At 43.7% G+C, this 17,613-nt stretch overlaps 1 protein-coding gene across 4 annotated transcripts; it reads left to right on the forward strand.

The window, feature by feature from the left end:
• Window positions 1-1,727: 1,727 nt before the first annotated feature.
• On the forward strand, window positions 1,728-13,614 carry LOC306789901 (uncharacterized protein). 4 transcript variants are annotated; one of them, XM_079285984.1, is made up of 8 exons: window positions 1,728-1,850; window positions 9,443-9,564; window positions 9,636-9,774; window positions 9,861-9,982; window positions 11,114-11,224; window positions 11,479-11,585; window positions 13,098-13,188; window positions 13,416-13,614. In XM_079285984.1, the coding sequence occupies exons 2-8, from the start codon at window positions 9,532-9,534 to the stop codon at window positions 13,527-13,529; spliced, it is 717 nt and encodes a 238-aa protein (XP_079142110.1). In that variant the 5' UTR covers window positions 1,728-1,850; window positions 9,443-9,531; the 3' UTR covers window positions 13,530-13,614. The 4 variants fall into 4 exon arrangements, 3 of the variants coding, with proteins under 3 accessions (XP_079142110.1, XP_079142108.1, XP_079142109.1); XR_013772680.1 differs by lacking the exon at window positions 1,728-1,850 and adding an exon at window positions 2,081-2,297 and having other exon boundaries at window positions 13,098-13,321; window positions 13,416-13,531; XM_079285982.1 differs by lacking the exon at window positions 1,728-1,850 and adding an exon at window positions 2,081-2,297.
• The last annotated feature ends 3,999 nt before the right edge of the window (window positions 13,615-17,613 follow it).

Genomic DNA, 17,613 nt, shown 5'->3' on the forward strand with positions numbered 1-17,613 from the left:
CTCCCTCCTGTCCGTCCCTCCCGTCTGTCCCGTCCCTTCCGTCCCTCCTGTCGGTCCCGTCCCTTCCGTCCCTCCCGTCCGTCCCGTCCGTCCCGTCCCTCCCTCCTGTCCGTCCCTTCCGTCCCGTCCGTCCCTCCCTCCTGTCCGTCCCTCCCGTCTGTCCCGTCCCTCCCTCCCGTCTGTCCCGTCCCTTCCGTCCCGCCCGTCCCTCCTGTCGGTCCCATCCCTCCCGTCCGTCTGTCCCGTCCGTCCCGTCCCTCCCGTCGGCCCCGTCCCGTCCGTCCGTCCCGTCCGTCCCGTCCGTCCCTTCCCTCCCGTCCGTCCGTCCCTCCCGTCGGTCCGTCCCTCCCGTCCGTCCGTCTGTCCTGTCCCTTCCGTCCCTCCCGTCCGTCCGTCCCTCCCTCCTGTCCGTCCCGTCCGTCCCTCCCGTCCGTCCCTCCCTCCTGTCCGTCCCTTCCGTCCGTCTGTCCTGTCCGTCCGTCCCGTACCGCCCGTCGGCCCCGTCCCGTCCGTCCGTCCCTCCCTCCTGTCCGTCCCGTCCCTCCCGTCGGTCCGTACCGTCGGTCCGTCCCGTCCGTCCGTCTGTCCTGTCCGTCCCTCCCGTCCCTCCCTCCCGTCGGTCCCGTTCGTCCGTCCTGTCCCATCCCTCCCGTCGGTCCCGTCCCTCCCGTCCGTCCCGTCCGTCCCTCCTGTCCGTCCCTCCCGTCCCGTCCCTTCCGTCCTTATATTATATCATATAATACAACATGTGTATTTATCGAGATGTCCTATGGACCTTGTTATAGGAGGTAAAGATCAGGAGAAGTAAACATGAAGTGTAATTATGAATACTGATGTTAAATTAAGCTGTGATGAGTTTTCACTGTTAATTTAACATCTCTATTACATGTTGATGCCTCCATGACCAAGTTGTTCTGCGCCGCCATATTGACGCGACCGTCCCAAAGCTCTGATGTAGCTCTGAGGAGTAAGGAGGGAGGAGTGAGGAGGGAGGAGTGAGGAGGGAGGAGTGAGGAGGGAGGAGGGACCTCGGAGGAGCCATGAGCGAGGACCCACGAGACCAGACTTCCAGGAAGTGTTTTAACGGACGACACGCCCCCTCATGGTTCATCAGTCATGTGATTGGACGCTGCAGCCGATCGGACTGACTGACTGAGTTTAACACCAGAGTGAAGACGGATCACAGAATAAACTCTAGTTTACATTTGATGAGGTTTCTGATTCAACATCTGGTTTAAATAAATGTTCATTGTAGTCTGAACAACAAAAGGACCACAAACAACTTTCTACATTTATTAGAAAGATTTGTGTTTTCATGATCTGATGATTAAGTAGAGTGGTGATCACTGTGTGTCTTTATTAGTTATTATATTATTAGTTACTGTTATTAAGTACAGTGGTGATCACTGTGTGTCTATTAGTTATTATATTATTAGTTACTGTTATTAAGTACAGTGATGATCACTGTGTGTCTTTATTAGTTATTATATTATTAGTTACTGTTATTAAGTACAGTGATCATGTGAACAGCCACTAACTTATCTAAAGTCTCTCCAGCTGTGATCAGCTGATCCTCCGTCATCAGAAACAGACGTCGCTTCACGTGACGCTTCAGAGGAAAGGACGTCTCATGTCTCCTAAACATAATTCCTCGTTCCTGTCTCCTCGCATGGTTTCCTCCATGCATCCCTGGTGGGAGGGACTAGACGCAAGTGAAGGAAACGAGGATGACATTGAGAGACTTGGGATGGACCCGCAGACTCCAGACCTGTAGAGATCCTCAGCAGTGGGTCTGACCTGGAAACGCGTTTGTCTCAATGAAGTTTAAAAAAACAGGAACTGCTTCCGAGGTGAGCTCTGATTCTTAAGGTGGTCTGAACACTTCACGAGGTGGAAGACGTTCAGATCATAAAGCTAAATGTCCGGTGACCGTCACATTTGTTTTTACACGTTAAATTTGAATAGGCACGTCATCCGAACAGGTGACTTCACGTGGAACAGTTGTTGTTGTTGGCGTGTTAATGTGAGTTTCCGGGTTCCACCTTAAGAGGCAGACACGTTCCTCAGGGCTTCAGTCTGGAGTCACAATCGTCTCGAGCGCACACAGATACATAGACAGACAGACAGACAGACAGACAGGCAGGCAGGCAAATAGATAGACAGACAGACAGACAGACAGACAGACAGGTACTTTATTAACATGAATTTATCTGAAGCAAAGTTAGAAATAAAGAAGCTGCTGAACGAAGTGAAGCCGAGTGATTTCAGCAGACTGCTGACGTGGATCCGGAGCTCAGGTACACTCACCTGTTCACTGAGTTTATTATTGTTATTATTATTATGAGTGGTAGTAGTACTGACTGTTTACCCGATAGATGACTCACTTGTTTACCTGATCGAGGACTCACTCGTTTACCTGATAGATGACTCACTTGTTTACCTGATAATGACTCACTTGTTTACCTGATGGAGGACTCACTTGTTTACCTGATAATGACTCACTTGTTTACCTGATAATGACTCACTTGTTTACCTGATGGAGGACTCACTTGTTTACCTGATAATGACTCACTTGTTTACCTGATAGATGACTCACTCGTTTACCTGATAGATGACTCACTTGTTTACCTGATAATGACTCACTTGTTTACCTGATGGAGGACTCACTTGTTTACCTGATAATGACTCACTTGTTTACCTGATAGAGGACTCACTTGTTTACCTGATAGAGGACTCACTTGTTTACCTGATGGATGACTCACTTGTTTACCCGATAGATGACTCACTTGTTTACCTGATAGAGGACTCACTTGTTTACCTGATAGAGGACTCACTTGTTTACCTGATGGAGGACTCACTTGTTTACCTGATGGAGGACTCACTTGTTTACCTGATAATGACTCACTTGTTTACCTGATAGATGACTCACTTGTTTACCTGATAGAGGACTCACTTGTTTACCTGATGGAGGACTCACTTGTTTACCTGATAGAGGACTCACTTGTTTACCTGATGGAGGACTCACTTGTTTACCTGATAATGACTCACTTGTTTACCTGATAGATGACTCACTTGTTTACCTGATAGATGACTCACTTGTTTACCTGATAGAGGACTCACTTGTTTACCTGATAGAGGACTCACTTGTTTACCTGATAGATGACTCACTTGTTTACCTGATAATGACTCACTTGTTTACCTGATAATGACTCATTTGTTTACCTGATAATGACTCATTTGTTTACCTCATAATGACTCACTTGTTTACCTGATAATGACTCACTTGTTTACCTGATAATGACTCACTTGTTTACCTGATAATGACTCACTTGTTTACCCGATAGATGACTCACTTGTTTACCTGATAATGACTCACTTGTTTACCTGATAGATGACTCACTTGTTTACCCGATAGATGACTCACTTGTTTACCTGATAATGACTCACTTGTTTACCTGATAATGACTCACTTGTTTACCCGTTAGATGACTCACTTGTTTACCCGATAGATGACTCACTTGTTTACCTGATAATGACTCACTTGTTTACCTGATAATGACTCACTTGTTTACCTGATAGATGACTCACTTGTTTACCTGATAATGACTCATTTGTTTACCTGATAATGACTCACTTGTTTACCTGATAATGACTCACTTGTTTACCTGATAATGACTCACTTGTTTACCTGATAGATGACTCACTTGTTTACCTGATAATGACTCATTTGTTTACCTGATAATGACTCATTTTTTTACCTGATAATGACTCACTTGTTTACCTGATAATGCCTCACTTGTTTACCTGATAGATGACTCACTTGTTTACCTGATAATGACTCATTTGTTTACCTGATAATGACTCACTTGTTTACCTGATAATGACTCACTTGTTTACCTGATAGATGACTAACTTGTTTACCTGATAGATGACTCACTTGTTTACCCGATAGATTACTCACTTGTTTACCTGATAGATGACTCACTTGTTTACCTGATAGATGACTCACTTGTTTACCCGATAGATGACTCACTTGTTTACCCGGTAGATGACTCACTTGTTTACCTGATAATGACTCACTTGTTTACCTGATAATGACTCATTTGTTTACCTGATAATGACTCACTTGTTTACCTGATAATGACTCACTTGTTTACCTGATAGATGACTAACTTGTTTACCTGATAGATGACTCACTTGTTTACCCGATAGATTACTCACTTGTTTACCTGATAGATGACTCACTTGTTTACCTGATAGATGACTCACTTGTTTACCCGATAGATGACTCACTTGTTTACCCGATAGATGACTCACTTGTTTACCTGATAATGACTCACTTGTTTGCCTGATAGATGACTCACTTGTTTACCTGATAATGACTCACTTGTTTACCTGATAATGACTCACTTGTTTACCTGATAGATGACTCACTTGTTTACCTGATAATGACTCACTTGTTTACCTGATCGAGGACTCACTTGTTTACCTGATAATGACTCACTCATTTACCTGATAGATGACTCACTTGTTTACCTGATAATGACTCACTTGTTTACCTGATAGAGGACTCACTTGTTTACCTGATAGAAGACTCACTTGTTTACCTGATAGAGGACTCACTTGTTTACCTGATAGATGACTCACTTGTTTACCTGATAATGACTCACTTGTTTACCTGATAATGACTCACTTGTTTACCTGATAATGACTCACTTGTTTACCCGATAGATGACTCACTTGTTTACCTGATAATGACTCACTTGTTTACCTGATAATGACTCACTTGTTTACCTGATAATGACTCACTTGTTTACCTGATAGATGACTCACTTGTTTACCTGATAATGACTCACTTGTTTACCTGATAATGACTCACTTGTTTACCTGATAGATGACTCACTTGTTTACCTGATAATGACTCACTTGTTTACCTGATAATGACTCACTTGTTTACCTGATAGATGACTCACTTGTTTACCTGATAATGACTCACTTGTTTACCTGATCGAGGACTCACTTGTTTACCTGATAATGACTCACTCGTTTACCTGATAGATGACTCACTTGTTTACCTGATAATGACTCACTTGTTTACCTGATAGAGGACTCACTTGTTTACCTGATAGAGGACTCACTTGTTTACCTGATAGATGACTCACTTGTTTACTTGATAATGACTCACTTGTTTACCTGATAATGACTCACTTGTTTACCTGATGGAGGACTCACTTGTTTACCTGATGGAGGACTCACTTGTTTACCTGATAGATGACTCACTTGTTTACCTGATAATTGCTCACTTGTTTACCTGATAATGGCTCACTTGTTTACCTGATAATGACTCACTTGTTTCCCTGATAATGACTCACTTGTTTACCTGATAGATGACTCACTTGTTTACCTGATAGATGACTCACTTGTTTACCTGATAGATGACTCACTTGTTTACCTGATAGATGACTCACTTGTTTACCTGATAATGACTCACTTGTTTACCTGATAATGACTCACTTGTTTACCTGATGGAGGACTCACTTGTTCACCTGATAATGACTCACTTGTTTACCTGATAGAGGACTCACTTGTTTACCTGATAGATGACTCACTTGTTTACCTGATAGATGACTCACTTGTTTACCTGATAGAGGACTCACTTGTTTACCTGATAGATGACTCACTTGTTTACCTGATAGATGACTCACTTGTTTACCTGATAATGACTCACTTGTTTACCTGATAATGACTCACTTGTTTACCTGATAATGACTCACTTGTTTACCTGATAGATGACTCACTTGTTTACCTGATAGATGACTCACTTGTTTACCTGATAATGACTCACTTGTTTACCTGATGGAGGACTCACTTGTTTACCTGATGGAGGACTCACTTGTTTACCTGATGGAGGACTCACTTGTTTACCTGATAGATGACTCACTTGTTTACCTGATAATGACTCACTTGTTTACCTGATAATGACTCACTTGTTTACCTGATAATGACTCACTTGTTTACCTGATGGAGGACTCACTTGTTTACCTGATGGAGGACTCACTTGTTTACCTGATAATGACTCACTTGTTTACCTGATGGAGGACTCACTTGTTTACCTGATGGAGGACTCACTTGTTTACCTGATAATGACTCACTTGTTTACCTGATGGAGGACTCACTTGTTTACCTGATGGAGGACTCACTTGTTTACCTGATAATGACTCACTTGTTTACCTGATAGATGACTCACTTGTTTACCTGATAATGACTCACTTGTTTACCTGATAATGACTCACTTGTTTACCTGATGGAGGACTCACTTGTTTACCTGATGGAGGACTCACTTGTTTACCTGATAGATGACTCACTTGTTTACCTGATAGAGGACACGTTCAACACAACTAAATAGTATTATTATTAGGGCAGGGAAACTTCTGGCCTGGCGTTTAAAGTCTATGCAGAACGAAAGATCAATTTTAAATATTGAGTCTGAGAAAGGGACGACAATTACTAACCCACAAGAAATAAATCGTACTTTCCAGACATTTTATTCTAAATTGTACACGTCAGCCACATCTCACACAATGCACAGCTTCCAAGGTCAGATAGAAATACCGCTCCTTGGTGAGAGCGCAAAACAGGAACTCAACTCCCCAATTGCAATATCTGAATTGTCAGAGGCCATAGACAGTATGAAAGGAGGGAAAGCTCCAGGACCCGACGGTGTTCCTATTGAAATCTACAAAAAATTCAAGGACAGGCTATTGGTTCCTTTACTGAATATGTTTGAAGAGTCACTTGAAAATAATTAGCTGCCTCCATCTTTGCGGAACGCACTAATAACTTTAATATTAAAGCCAGGTAAGCCCTCCACAAAGTGTGAATCCTATCGCCCCATTTCTTTAATCAATAATGATGTGAAAATAATAGCAAAACTGCTTGCCAGAAGGTTGGAGAAACATGTGCCATCTATTGTGGCCTTAGATCAAAATGGATTTATTAAAGGAAGACAGGGCCCTCACAATATTCGTAGACTGATGAACATTATACATGCCAAGAAAGAAATACCGGATGTGGCTGTGATAGGACTTGATGCGGAAAAGGCCTTTGATAGGGTCGAGCATCAATATCTATTTGAAGTGCTTCACCGTTTTGGAATAGGCAACTACTTCCTCAGTTGGATCAAACTCTTATATCATGACTCAAGTGCTTCAGTAATGACCAACTATATGGAATCAAAACAGCTTTCTCTTTGTAGGGGTACAAGACAAGGGTGTCCCTTGTCTCCTCTTCTTTTTGTCCTGGCCATCGAACCTCGAGCAATTGCAATTAGAGGCAATAGTGAGATAACTGGTATCAGAATTAATGATATAGAGAATAAAATAGGACTATTTGCTGATGATAGTGTGCTCTTTCTGACAGACTTGAAACAATCTATACCTTCTTTACTAAGTTTAATAGGAACATATGGTAGTTTCTCAGGTTACAAGGTCAATGCATCTAAGTCTACAATCCTATTTTTGAAAAAATCTGAGAGATTAAACCCACCACTAAATTCTCCATTTAGGAACATTGTGGACAGCTTCACATACCTCGGTGTTAAAATCACGCCTACAATAGAATCCATGGTACCTACTAACTATAACCCTGTGACTGAGTCAGCAGTTTAATCTATTAACAGATGGAAATCTTTGCCAATCTCCATGATTGGGCGTATCAATATTCTGAAGATGAATATTCTTCCTAAATTCCTATACCTTTTTCAAAACATCCCACTTGCTCCTCCTCCTAATTTCTTTATTAAAATGAAACGGCTTTTTTGTAATTTCATTTGGAACGATAGACGCTCAAGACTGCGCATGACCCCGTTATACTTACCATATGACAGAGGTGGGTTAAAACTCCCTTACCTCCAGGGACACTAGTGGGCCGCCCAACTACGAGCAGCTTCACATCGGTTTGAACACCAGTCAACGCTGCACTGGATAAGGATGGAGGAAAGCACAACTTCCAAAATCCCCTTCTATCTCTACCTCTACTCAGCAAACAGCCACTTTGAAGAGACACACTGCAAACCCCTTTGTTAAAAATACGCTGACAGTTTGGCATGAGGTGTTGAGCTATCTCGGGGAAAACACTCCTCTATCCCAATACTCACCTATTTGGGGGAACAGAAACTTTACGGCAGGTACTAACGACTCTGGTTTAAGTTATGGGCAGACAGAGGTATCGGAAAGATTTCAGATTTATATGATTGTGATACTCTTACTCTTAAGTTTTAATGACACCAAGCAAACGTTTAGCATAGATACAAAACATTTTTTCAAGTATCTCCAGATAAGAAGCTTCATAACAAAGACACAGAACTCTGTAAATGTCCCCTCTCTAACTTCTTTAGAAAAGATCGCTCTAAACCATTATGGACCAGCTGGACTGATCTCAGAGTTCTATCAGACGATCATAGCTGCAGCAAAAGAACCCTCCGATGACAGAAGGCTAGCATGGTGTTCAGACCTACATGAAGAAATCACTGAAGAAGAGTGGCAGGACATATGTCTACAGAGTCAAGTCCAAACAATCAACTCAAGGTTCAAACTTCTCCAGTATAAATGGGTGATGAGAACATGCATTACTCCAGAGTTACTGCATCGCATGGACCCCGATACACCGATGCTTGTGTTAAATGTGGTCTACATGAAGGTAGCTCGTCTCATTGCCTTTGGGAATGCACCCTCATTCAGGATTTCTGGAAAGAGATTCTTACAACTGTATCTAACTGTATTAACGAACAACTTCCATTATGTCCAAAACTCTGTCTTTTGGGGTTTTTCCCAGTAAACTGTACACTTAACAGCAGCAAAAAGAAGATGGTCATATTTTGTCTTCTTGAAGCTAAATATAAAATTGCAATGGCTTGGAAATCTGTTCACAGGCCGAGCAAACGAACTTGGATAGAGGGACTGATACAGTGCCTCGCCCTAGAGAAACAGTTAAAGGGAAATATAACATCTTTGCAAAGATGTGGGGCTCATTTATAGAGTTCCTGGACGGGGAATATTTCGTTGTAACCATATAGTCTACCGGTTTCCTTTTTGTTTTTGTTTCCCTTCCCCGTTTTTTTTCTCGTTTTTTTTCTTCTCTGACTGGTCACGTTAGGGAATGTGGGAGCATTCTATTTGTGGGGTATAATATGTATCTACCTGTGCATGTACATATCTGTCACCCTCTACTGTTATTTTTAATTCAGTCAGTTTAATTTAAGTCAGTAACGTCCAACAACACATGCCATTTTTATCTTTCATTTTATCTTTATTTGAAATTTCTCTAAGTGCCTTTTGTTGTGCCTTGTTTTGTCTTGTTTGTGTATTGTGGAAAAGCCAATAAAAACATTTGTCAAAAAAAAAAATAGTATTATTACAAATCATAATACTACTTCTTTCTGCAGACGAGTTTGACGACTTTCTGTCCAACAACCAGACGAAGATTCTGCAGAACATCGCTGAAGATCTGAGAGGAAGTCTTCCTCCGGACGCCATGCTGTCCTCTGAGAGTACTGCTTATAACAAGGTACTACTACTGTAGTACTGATGATGATAAAGGTGTCAGTGATGTTGATGATGTCATTGATGATGTCACAGATGCAGCAGTGCTCTCGGCCCACGGTCCACGTTGACAGCTTCCTATATGATGAAGACCAGGTGGACTCTCTGTGTGAGGAGGGAACCATGAGTCGGTCCTACTGTCTCACCTGTGGATCCCACAGAACCGCCCCTCTGGGTCAGAACCCATCTTCATCTTCATCATCCCACACATGAGGTCTGTCACTTCTTCATCATCTTCATCCTCCTCTTCTTCCTCCTCAGACTTCATCTCTCACTCGTTCTCCATCTCAGAGCTTCGGTTCCTGTTTGAGAACGTTCTTCCAGACCTGAACGGTCGGCTGCTGGTGGATGTGGGCTCCAGACTGGGAGCTGTCCTGTACGGGGTCAGTGGAGAGCATGCTAACATGCTGACATGCTAACACGCTAACATGCTGACATGCTAACACGCTAACATGATGACATGCTAACGCGCCAGTGGCGGGCCGTGTATTTTATGCCTGGGCCTTCACTGCTGTCCTGCAGCTGAAATACCACCTTATAACCACATGATGGCGCCACATCTATGATCAGTTTCTAAGGATGTAACTATGTACGTATTAAATGTACGTAACGTTCGGTACGAGGCTTACAATACGTTTGAATAGTACGAGAGCATTTGGAAAATGCAGAAGCTTAAATTCAGGAAAACATAATGTTTCCTGCGCTCATGGAGGTCAGTGGTTCTCAGCTGGTCTGGCTGTGGGATCCACCATCACTCCTTCATGACAAGTCACGGCCCAAAGACATCGTCTTATGATTTTACTTTCACAACTTGAGCGTTGAACGTACTGCTCTGCAGTGTCTTTCCTCGTCTCAGCACCCTGTGTCATGGTGCATCTCACTCAGTCAGAATGCCCATATTTGATCGGCTGAGCTGCATCAGGTGATGTGATTCACTACCCATCAGCCTCAATCACAGTGCACGCTGCACCTCGCCGCAGACACTGAGCTGCACTAATGCTGACGTACTTGTAGGCCAGCTAGCAGCTCTGACACGTCAAAGAATACGCCCAACATGTCAAACTAAAGATCTGATTGGTTGAACACTGACAATCAACAACATCGTCCCCGTTCACTTAAAGTGCACATGATGCACTTGTGAGTCTGCAGGCCTCTGCCTCTGTTCCACCTAGAGACACAGAGGTGAGATCTGATTGGATAAAAGCTCTACTTAAAACAAGCTGCACTGGAAGCAGAGCAGCTGAGGAAGACAGGAGCTGTGCAATGATAACATAAGATAATGGAGAAATATGTTTATAAATTACAATACATGTAGTGTATTTCAGAAAAAATATTGAATTATAAAATAGATATAACTTTGTCATTCTGTTTAGGCCAGCAGAGAAGGCCTTGCAGGCCCTGACGGCCCACCACTGTAACACGCTAACATGATGACATGCTAACATGCTAATACCCTAACATGCTAACATGCAGACAAACAATGTACTGATGAATGTGTGTGTGTGTGTGTCCAGGGTTACGTGTTCAGTTCTTCCTCTCAGCTGATTGGTTTAGAGATCAGTGAAGAGTTTGTTAAACTGCAGAAAAACATCCTGCAGAAATACAAGATGACGGATCGAATACAGGTACACACACACACACACACACACACACATATATATATATATATATATATATATATATATATATATATATACATATACCGTATATTAAACACACACACACATATATATTAAACACACACACACACACACACACACACACACACACACATATATATATATATATATACATATACCGTATATTAAACACACACACACATATATATTAAACACACACACACACACATAATAATCAGTAGAACTTTGTTCTCCTTCAGGTTCTCCACACTGATGTCCTCCTGCAGAATGTTCTGCTGCAGAAAGCAGACGTTCTCATCATGAACAACGTCTTTGAGTTCTTCATGGAACCCAGTGAACAAGTCAGGTACACACACACCTACACATACACCTACACACACCCCTACACACACCCCTACACACACACCTACACACACCCCTACACACACCCCTACACACCCCTACACCTACACACACCCCTACACACACACCTACACACACCCCTACACACCCCTACACCTACACACACACCTACACACACACTTACACACACCCCTACACACACCCCTACACCTACACACACCCCTACACACACCCCTACACACCCCTACACCTACACACACACCTACACACACCCCTACACACACCCCTACACACCCCTACACCTACACACACACCTACACACACCCCAACACCTACACACACACCTACACACACCCCAACACCTACACACACACCTACACACACCCCAACACCTACACACACACCTACACACACCCCTACACCTACACACACACCTACACACACACCTACACACACCTACACAGCTCCCTACACCTACACACACACCTACACACACCCCTACACACACCCCAACACCTACACACACACCTACACACACCCCTACACACACCCCAACACCTACACACACACCTACACACACCCCTACACCTACACACACACCTACACACACACCTACACACACCTACACAGCTCCCTACACCTACACACACACCTACACACACACCTACACACACCCCAACACCTACACACACACCTACACACACACCTACACACACACCTACACACACCCCAACACCTACACACACACCTACACACACCCCTACACCTACACACACACCTACACACACCCCTACACACACCTACACAGCTCCCTACACCTACACACACACCTACACACACACCTACACACACACCTACACACACCCCTACACACACCTACACAGCTCCCTACACCTACACACACACCTACACACACACCTACACACACCTACACAGCTCCCTACACCTACACACACACCTACACACACACCTACACACACCCCAACACCTACACACACACCTACACACACACCTACACACACACCTACACACACCCCAACACCTACACACACACCTACACACACCCCTACACCTACACACACACCTACACTGACACACACACCTACACACACCCCTACACCTACACACACACACACACACACACACACCTACACACACACCTACACACACACCTACACACACACACACACCCCTACACACACCCCTACACACACACCTACACACTCACACACACACACACACCCCTACACACACACCTACACACACACACACACACACACCCCTACACCTACACACACACCTACACACACAGACACACACAAAGACACACTGTTCTTCATTTGATTGTGTAGTAAATGTTAATGAGATTTTGAATGAGGTTTCCACTTCCGTTGTGCTGTGTGTGTGTGTGTGTGTGTGTGTGTGTGTGTGTGTGTGTGTGTGTGTGTGTGTGTGTGTGTGTGTGTGTGTGTGTGTGTGTGTGTGTGCGTGTGTGTGTGTGTGTGTGTGTGTTCAGAGCGTGGAGGCTCATCATGGAGAACTTCAGGAAGAAAGGTTCTCTGCTGGTCTCTGTTCCCGGTCTACAGGAGAGTCTGAACAGTCTGCAGGTGAAGAACAGAGAGGAAGGTTAAAGTACATGAAGTATACATTAACTTCATGTACTTTAAGCCACGAGTGTCACCTGACCCCTGTAGCTCCGCCCCTCCTCCCCCAGTCGGTGATGTCATGATAACGTCACAGGTGATGGAGACTGTGGGCGTGTCGGTGTGATGTCAGAGGTCTGGGTCTAGTGAGGCGGTTCAGGACTTGACCACTTCCTGTTTGTGTCCAGCAGGAAACGCTGCAGCCCGGCTGGGTGGAGGAGCTTCCTGTGGACCACGGCGTGTACCTGGACCAGGACTCAGACCCAGAGGCTCTGAGACAGATCCACCTGTACAGGGTCCTCTGATACAGACCGGAGGTCTGATAGGAGTCCTGCTGGTTCTGAACTATGTTCCTCTGTTTCACTTAACAAACATTTCAATAAAGTTTTTTAAATATTTTCTTTCATTGACTTTTCTTTGAACCACAAAGTCTGAAATGAAAAGTGAAACCAGAAGAGTTCTGGAGGAATCCTCTGCTCTGATTGGCTGCTGCTGCTATCATCCTTCTCAATGAATGTTTCTCCTTTAGGACCACAGGGACCCTGTCTCTCCGAACCTACTGGTTCTAGACCCGTCCACACAGATCGAGTCTGGTCCAGACTGAACAGAACCCGTCACTATGAGTTTGTTCAGTTCCAGCGTTGAAGAGAAGGACCAGACTACAGTTTAGTTTGTATCCATCTTCACGTGAACATCACTATATTATATATGACTATCTTATTAAGATGATGATCCGCTCAAGAGTAAAGCTGTAATTGCAGACATGAAAACATTGTTTCTACTTATTTTCTTCATGTGTGGAACTCTGATGGCGCATCGCCTCCTGCTGTCACTCACTCTGCGTCGTCACGTCACCGCTTCCTGCCACTCACTGCTCTGACGTCACCGGGGCCGTTTCCGCGTCAACCATTGGCTGGCAGCGGAGGGACGGCTGTCCAATGGGGGAGGAGGAGAGTGGAGCCCCGCCCACTAACTCACTCCGCGAGGTGCGTTAACGTGACGCACCTCAGCTCGGAAACACGAAGCAACATGTTTCAGAATCAAGTATTGAACATTATTATGAACTATATTATTGATGTACTTTATATATATTGGTGCTGGGCAACGATTACAATTTTCAATCGCGATTAATCTCATTGTTATGGCAAAGTTCAATAATAAATTCATAAGTAGTGTTTTGTGCACTTTTATTTGAAAGTGCTGCTCTATGAACAAAGGTGAAGAACATTGTGTGTGAACACTTTGAACACATCAGGTTGTTGTGAGCAGCAGTGTTCTCTTCACACAGCAGCAGTTCTATCTCTTCTATATCTGTGCTCAGTGTGTGAAACGTTCCACTGCTGTGAACAGAACAACATGTTTCACACGTTCATCTACATGTGTGTGTTGAGTCTTCATCACAGTCAGAGCATGTGATGCAGCGCTACTCTTCATCACTGTGATGCAGCGCTACTCTTCATCACTATGACCAGCTCTACTCTTCATCACTATGATGCTGCTCTACTCTTCATCACTATGATGCTGCTCTACTCTTCATCACTGTGATGCAGCTCTACTCTTCATCACTATGATGCTGCTCTACTCTTCATCACTATGATGCTGCTCTACTCTTCATCACTATGATGCTGCTCTACTCTTCATCACTATGATGCTGCTCTACTCTTCATCACTATGATGCTGCTCTACTCTTCATCACTGTGATGCAGCTCTACTCTTCATCACTATGATGCTGCTCTACTCTTCATCACTATGATGCAGCTCTACTCTTCATCACTATGATGCAGCTCTACTCTTCATCACTATGATGCAGCTCTACTCTTCATCACTATGATGCTGCTCTACTCTTCATCACTATGATGCTGCTCTACTCTTCATCACTATGATGCAGCTCTACTCTTCATCACTATGATGCAGCTCTACTCTTCATCACTATGATGCAGCTCTACTCTTCATCACTATGATGCTGCTCTACTCTTCATCACTATGATGCTGCTCTACTCTTCATCACTGTGATGCAGCTCTACTCTTCATCACTATGATGCTGCTCTACTCTTCATCACTATGATGCTGCTCTACTCTTCATCACTATGATGCTGCTCTACTCTTCATCACTGTGATGCAGCTCTACTCTTCATCACTATGATGCTGCTCTACTCTTCATCACTATGATGCAGCTCTACTCTTCATCACTATGATGCAGCTCTACTCTTCATCACTATGATGCAGCTCTACTCTTCATCACTATGATGCAGCTCTACTCTTCATCACTATGATGCTGCTCTACTCTTCATCACTATGATGCTGCTCTACTCTTCATCACTATGATGCAGCTCTACTCTTCATCACTATGATGCAGCTCTACTCTTCATCACTATGATGCAGCTCTACTCTTCATCACTATGATGCAGCTCTACTCTTCATCACTATGATGCTGCTCTACTCTTCATCACTATGATGCTGTTCTACTCTTCATCACTATGATGCAGCTCTACTCTTCATCACTATGATGCTGCTCTACTCTTCATCACTATGATGCAGCTCTACTCTTCATCACTATGATGCTCCTCTACTCTTCATCACTATGATGCAGCTCTACTCTTCATCACTATGATGCTGCTCTACTCTTCATCACTATGATGCTGCTCTACTCTTCATCACTATGATGCTGTTCTACTCTTCATCACTATGATGCAGCTCTACTCTTCATCACTATGATGCTCCTCTACTCTTCATCACTATGATGCAGCTCTACTCTTCATCACTATGATGCTGCTCTACTCTTCATCACTATGATGCTGCTCTACTCTTCATCACTATGATGCTGTTCTACTCTTCATCACTATGATGCTGTTCTACTCTTCATCACTATGATGCAGCTCTACTCTTCATCACTATGATGCTGTTCTACTCTTCATCACTATGATGCAGCTCTACTCTTCATCACTATGATGCTCCTCTACTCTTCATCACTGTGATGCAGCTCTACTCTTCATCACTATGATGCTGCTCTACTCTTCATCACTATGATGCTGCTCTACTCTTCATCACTATGATGCAGCTCTACTCTTCATCACTATGATGCAGCTCTACTCTTCATCACTATGATGCTGCTCTACTCTTCATCACTATGATGCAGCTCTACTCTTCATCACTATGATGCAGCTCTACTCTTCATCACTATGATGCTGCTCTACTCTTCATCACTATGATGCAGCTCTACTCTTCATCACTATGATGCAGCTCTACTCTTCATCACTATGATGCAGCTCTACTCTTCATCACTATGATGCAGCTCTACTCTTCATCACTATGATGCTGCTCTACTCTTCATCACTATGATGCAGCTCTACTCTTCATCACTATGATGCTGCTCTACTCTTCATCACTGTGATGCAGCTCTACTCTTCATCACTATGATGCTCCTCTACTCTTCATCACTGTGATGCAGCTCTACTCTTCATCACTATGATGCTGCTCTACTCTTCATCACTATGATGCTGCTCTACTCTTCATCACTATGATGCAGCTCTACTCTTCATCACCATCATGCTGCTCTACTCTTCATCACCATCATGCAGCTCTACTCTTCATCACTATGATGCAGCTCTACTCTTCATCACTATGATGCAGTTCTACTCTTCATCACCATCATGCTGCTCTACTCTTCATCACCATCATGCACCTCTACTCTTCATCACTATGATGCAGCTCTACTCTTCATCACTATGATGCAGCTCTACTCTTCATCACTATGATGCAGCTCTACTCTTCATCACTATGATGCTGCTCTACTCTTCATCACTATGATGCAGCTCTACTCTTCATCACTATGATGCAGCTCTACTCTTCATCACTATCATGCTGCTCTACTCTTCATCACCATCATGCTGCTCTACTCTTCATCACTATGATGCAGCTCTACTCTTCATCACTATGATGCAGCTCTACTCTTCATCACTATGATGCTGCTCTACTCTTCATCACTATGATGCAGCTCTACTCTTCATCACTGTGATGCAGCGCTACTCTTCATCACTATCATGCTGCTCTACTCTTCATCACCATCATGCTGCTCTACTCTTCATCACTATGATGCAGCTCTACTCTTCATCACTATGATGCAGCTCTACTCTTCATCACTGTGATGCAGCGCTACTCTTCATCACTATGATGCAGCTCTACTCTTCATCACTATGATGCTGCTCTACTCTTCATCACTATGATGCAGCTCTACTCTTCATCACTATGATGCAGCTCTACTCTTCATCACTATCATGCTGCTCTACTCTTCATCACCATCATGCTGCTCTACTCTACATCACTATGATGCAGCTCTACTCTTCATCACTATCATGCTGCTCTACTCTTCATCACCATCATGCTGCTCTA

The sequence above is a fragment of the Melanostigma gelatinosum genome (assembly GCF_949748355.1).
Source record: "Melanostigma gelatinosum genome assembly, chromosome: 16".
NCBI classification, from domain to species: Eukaryota; Metazoa; Chordata; class Actinopteri; order Perciformes; family Zoarcidae; genus Melanostigma; species Melanostigma gelatinosum.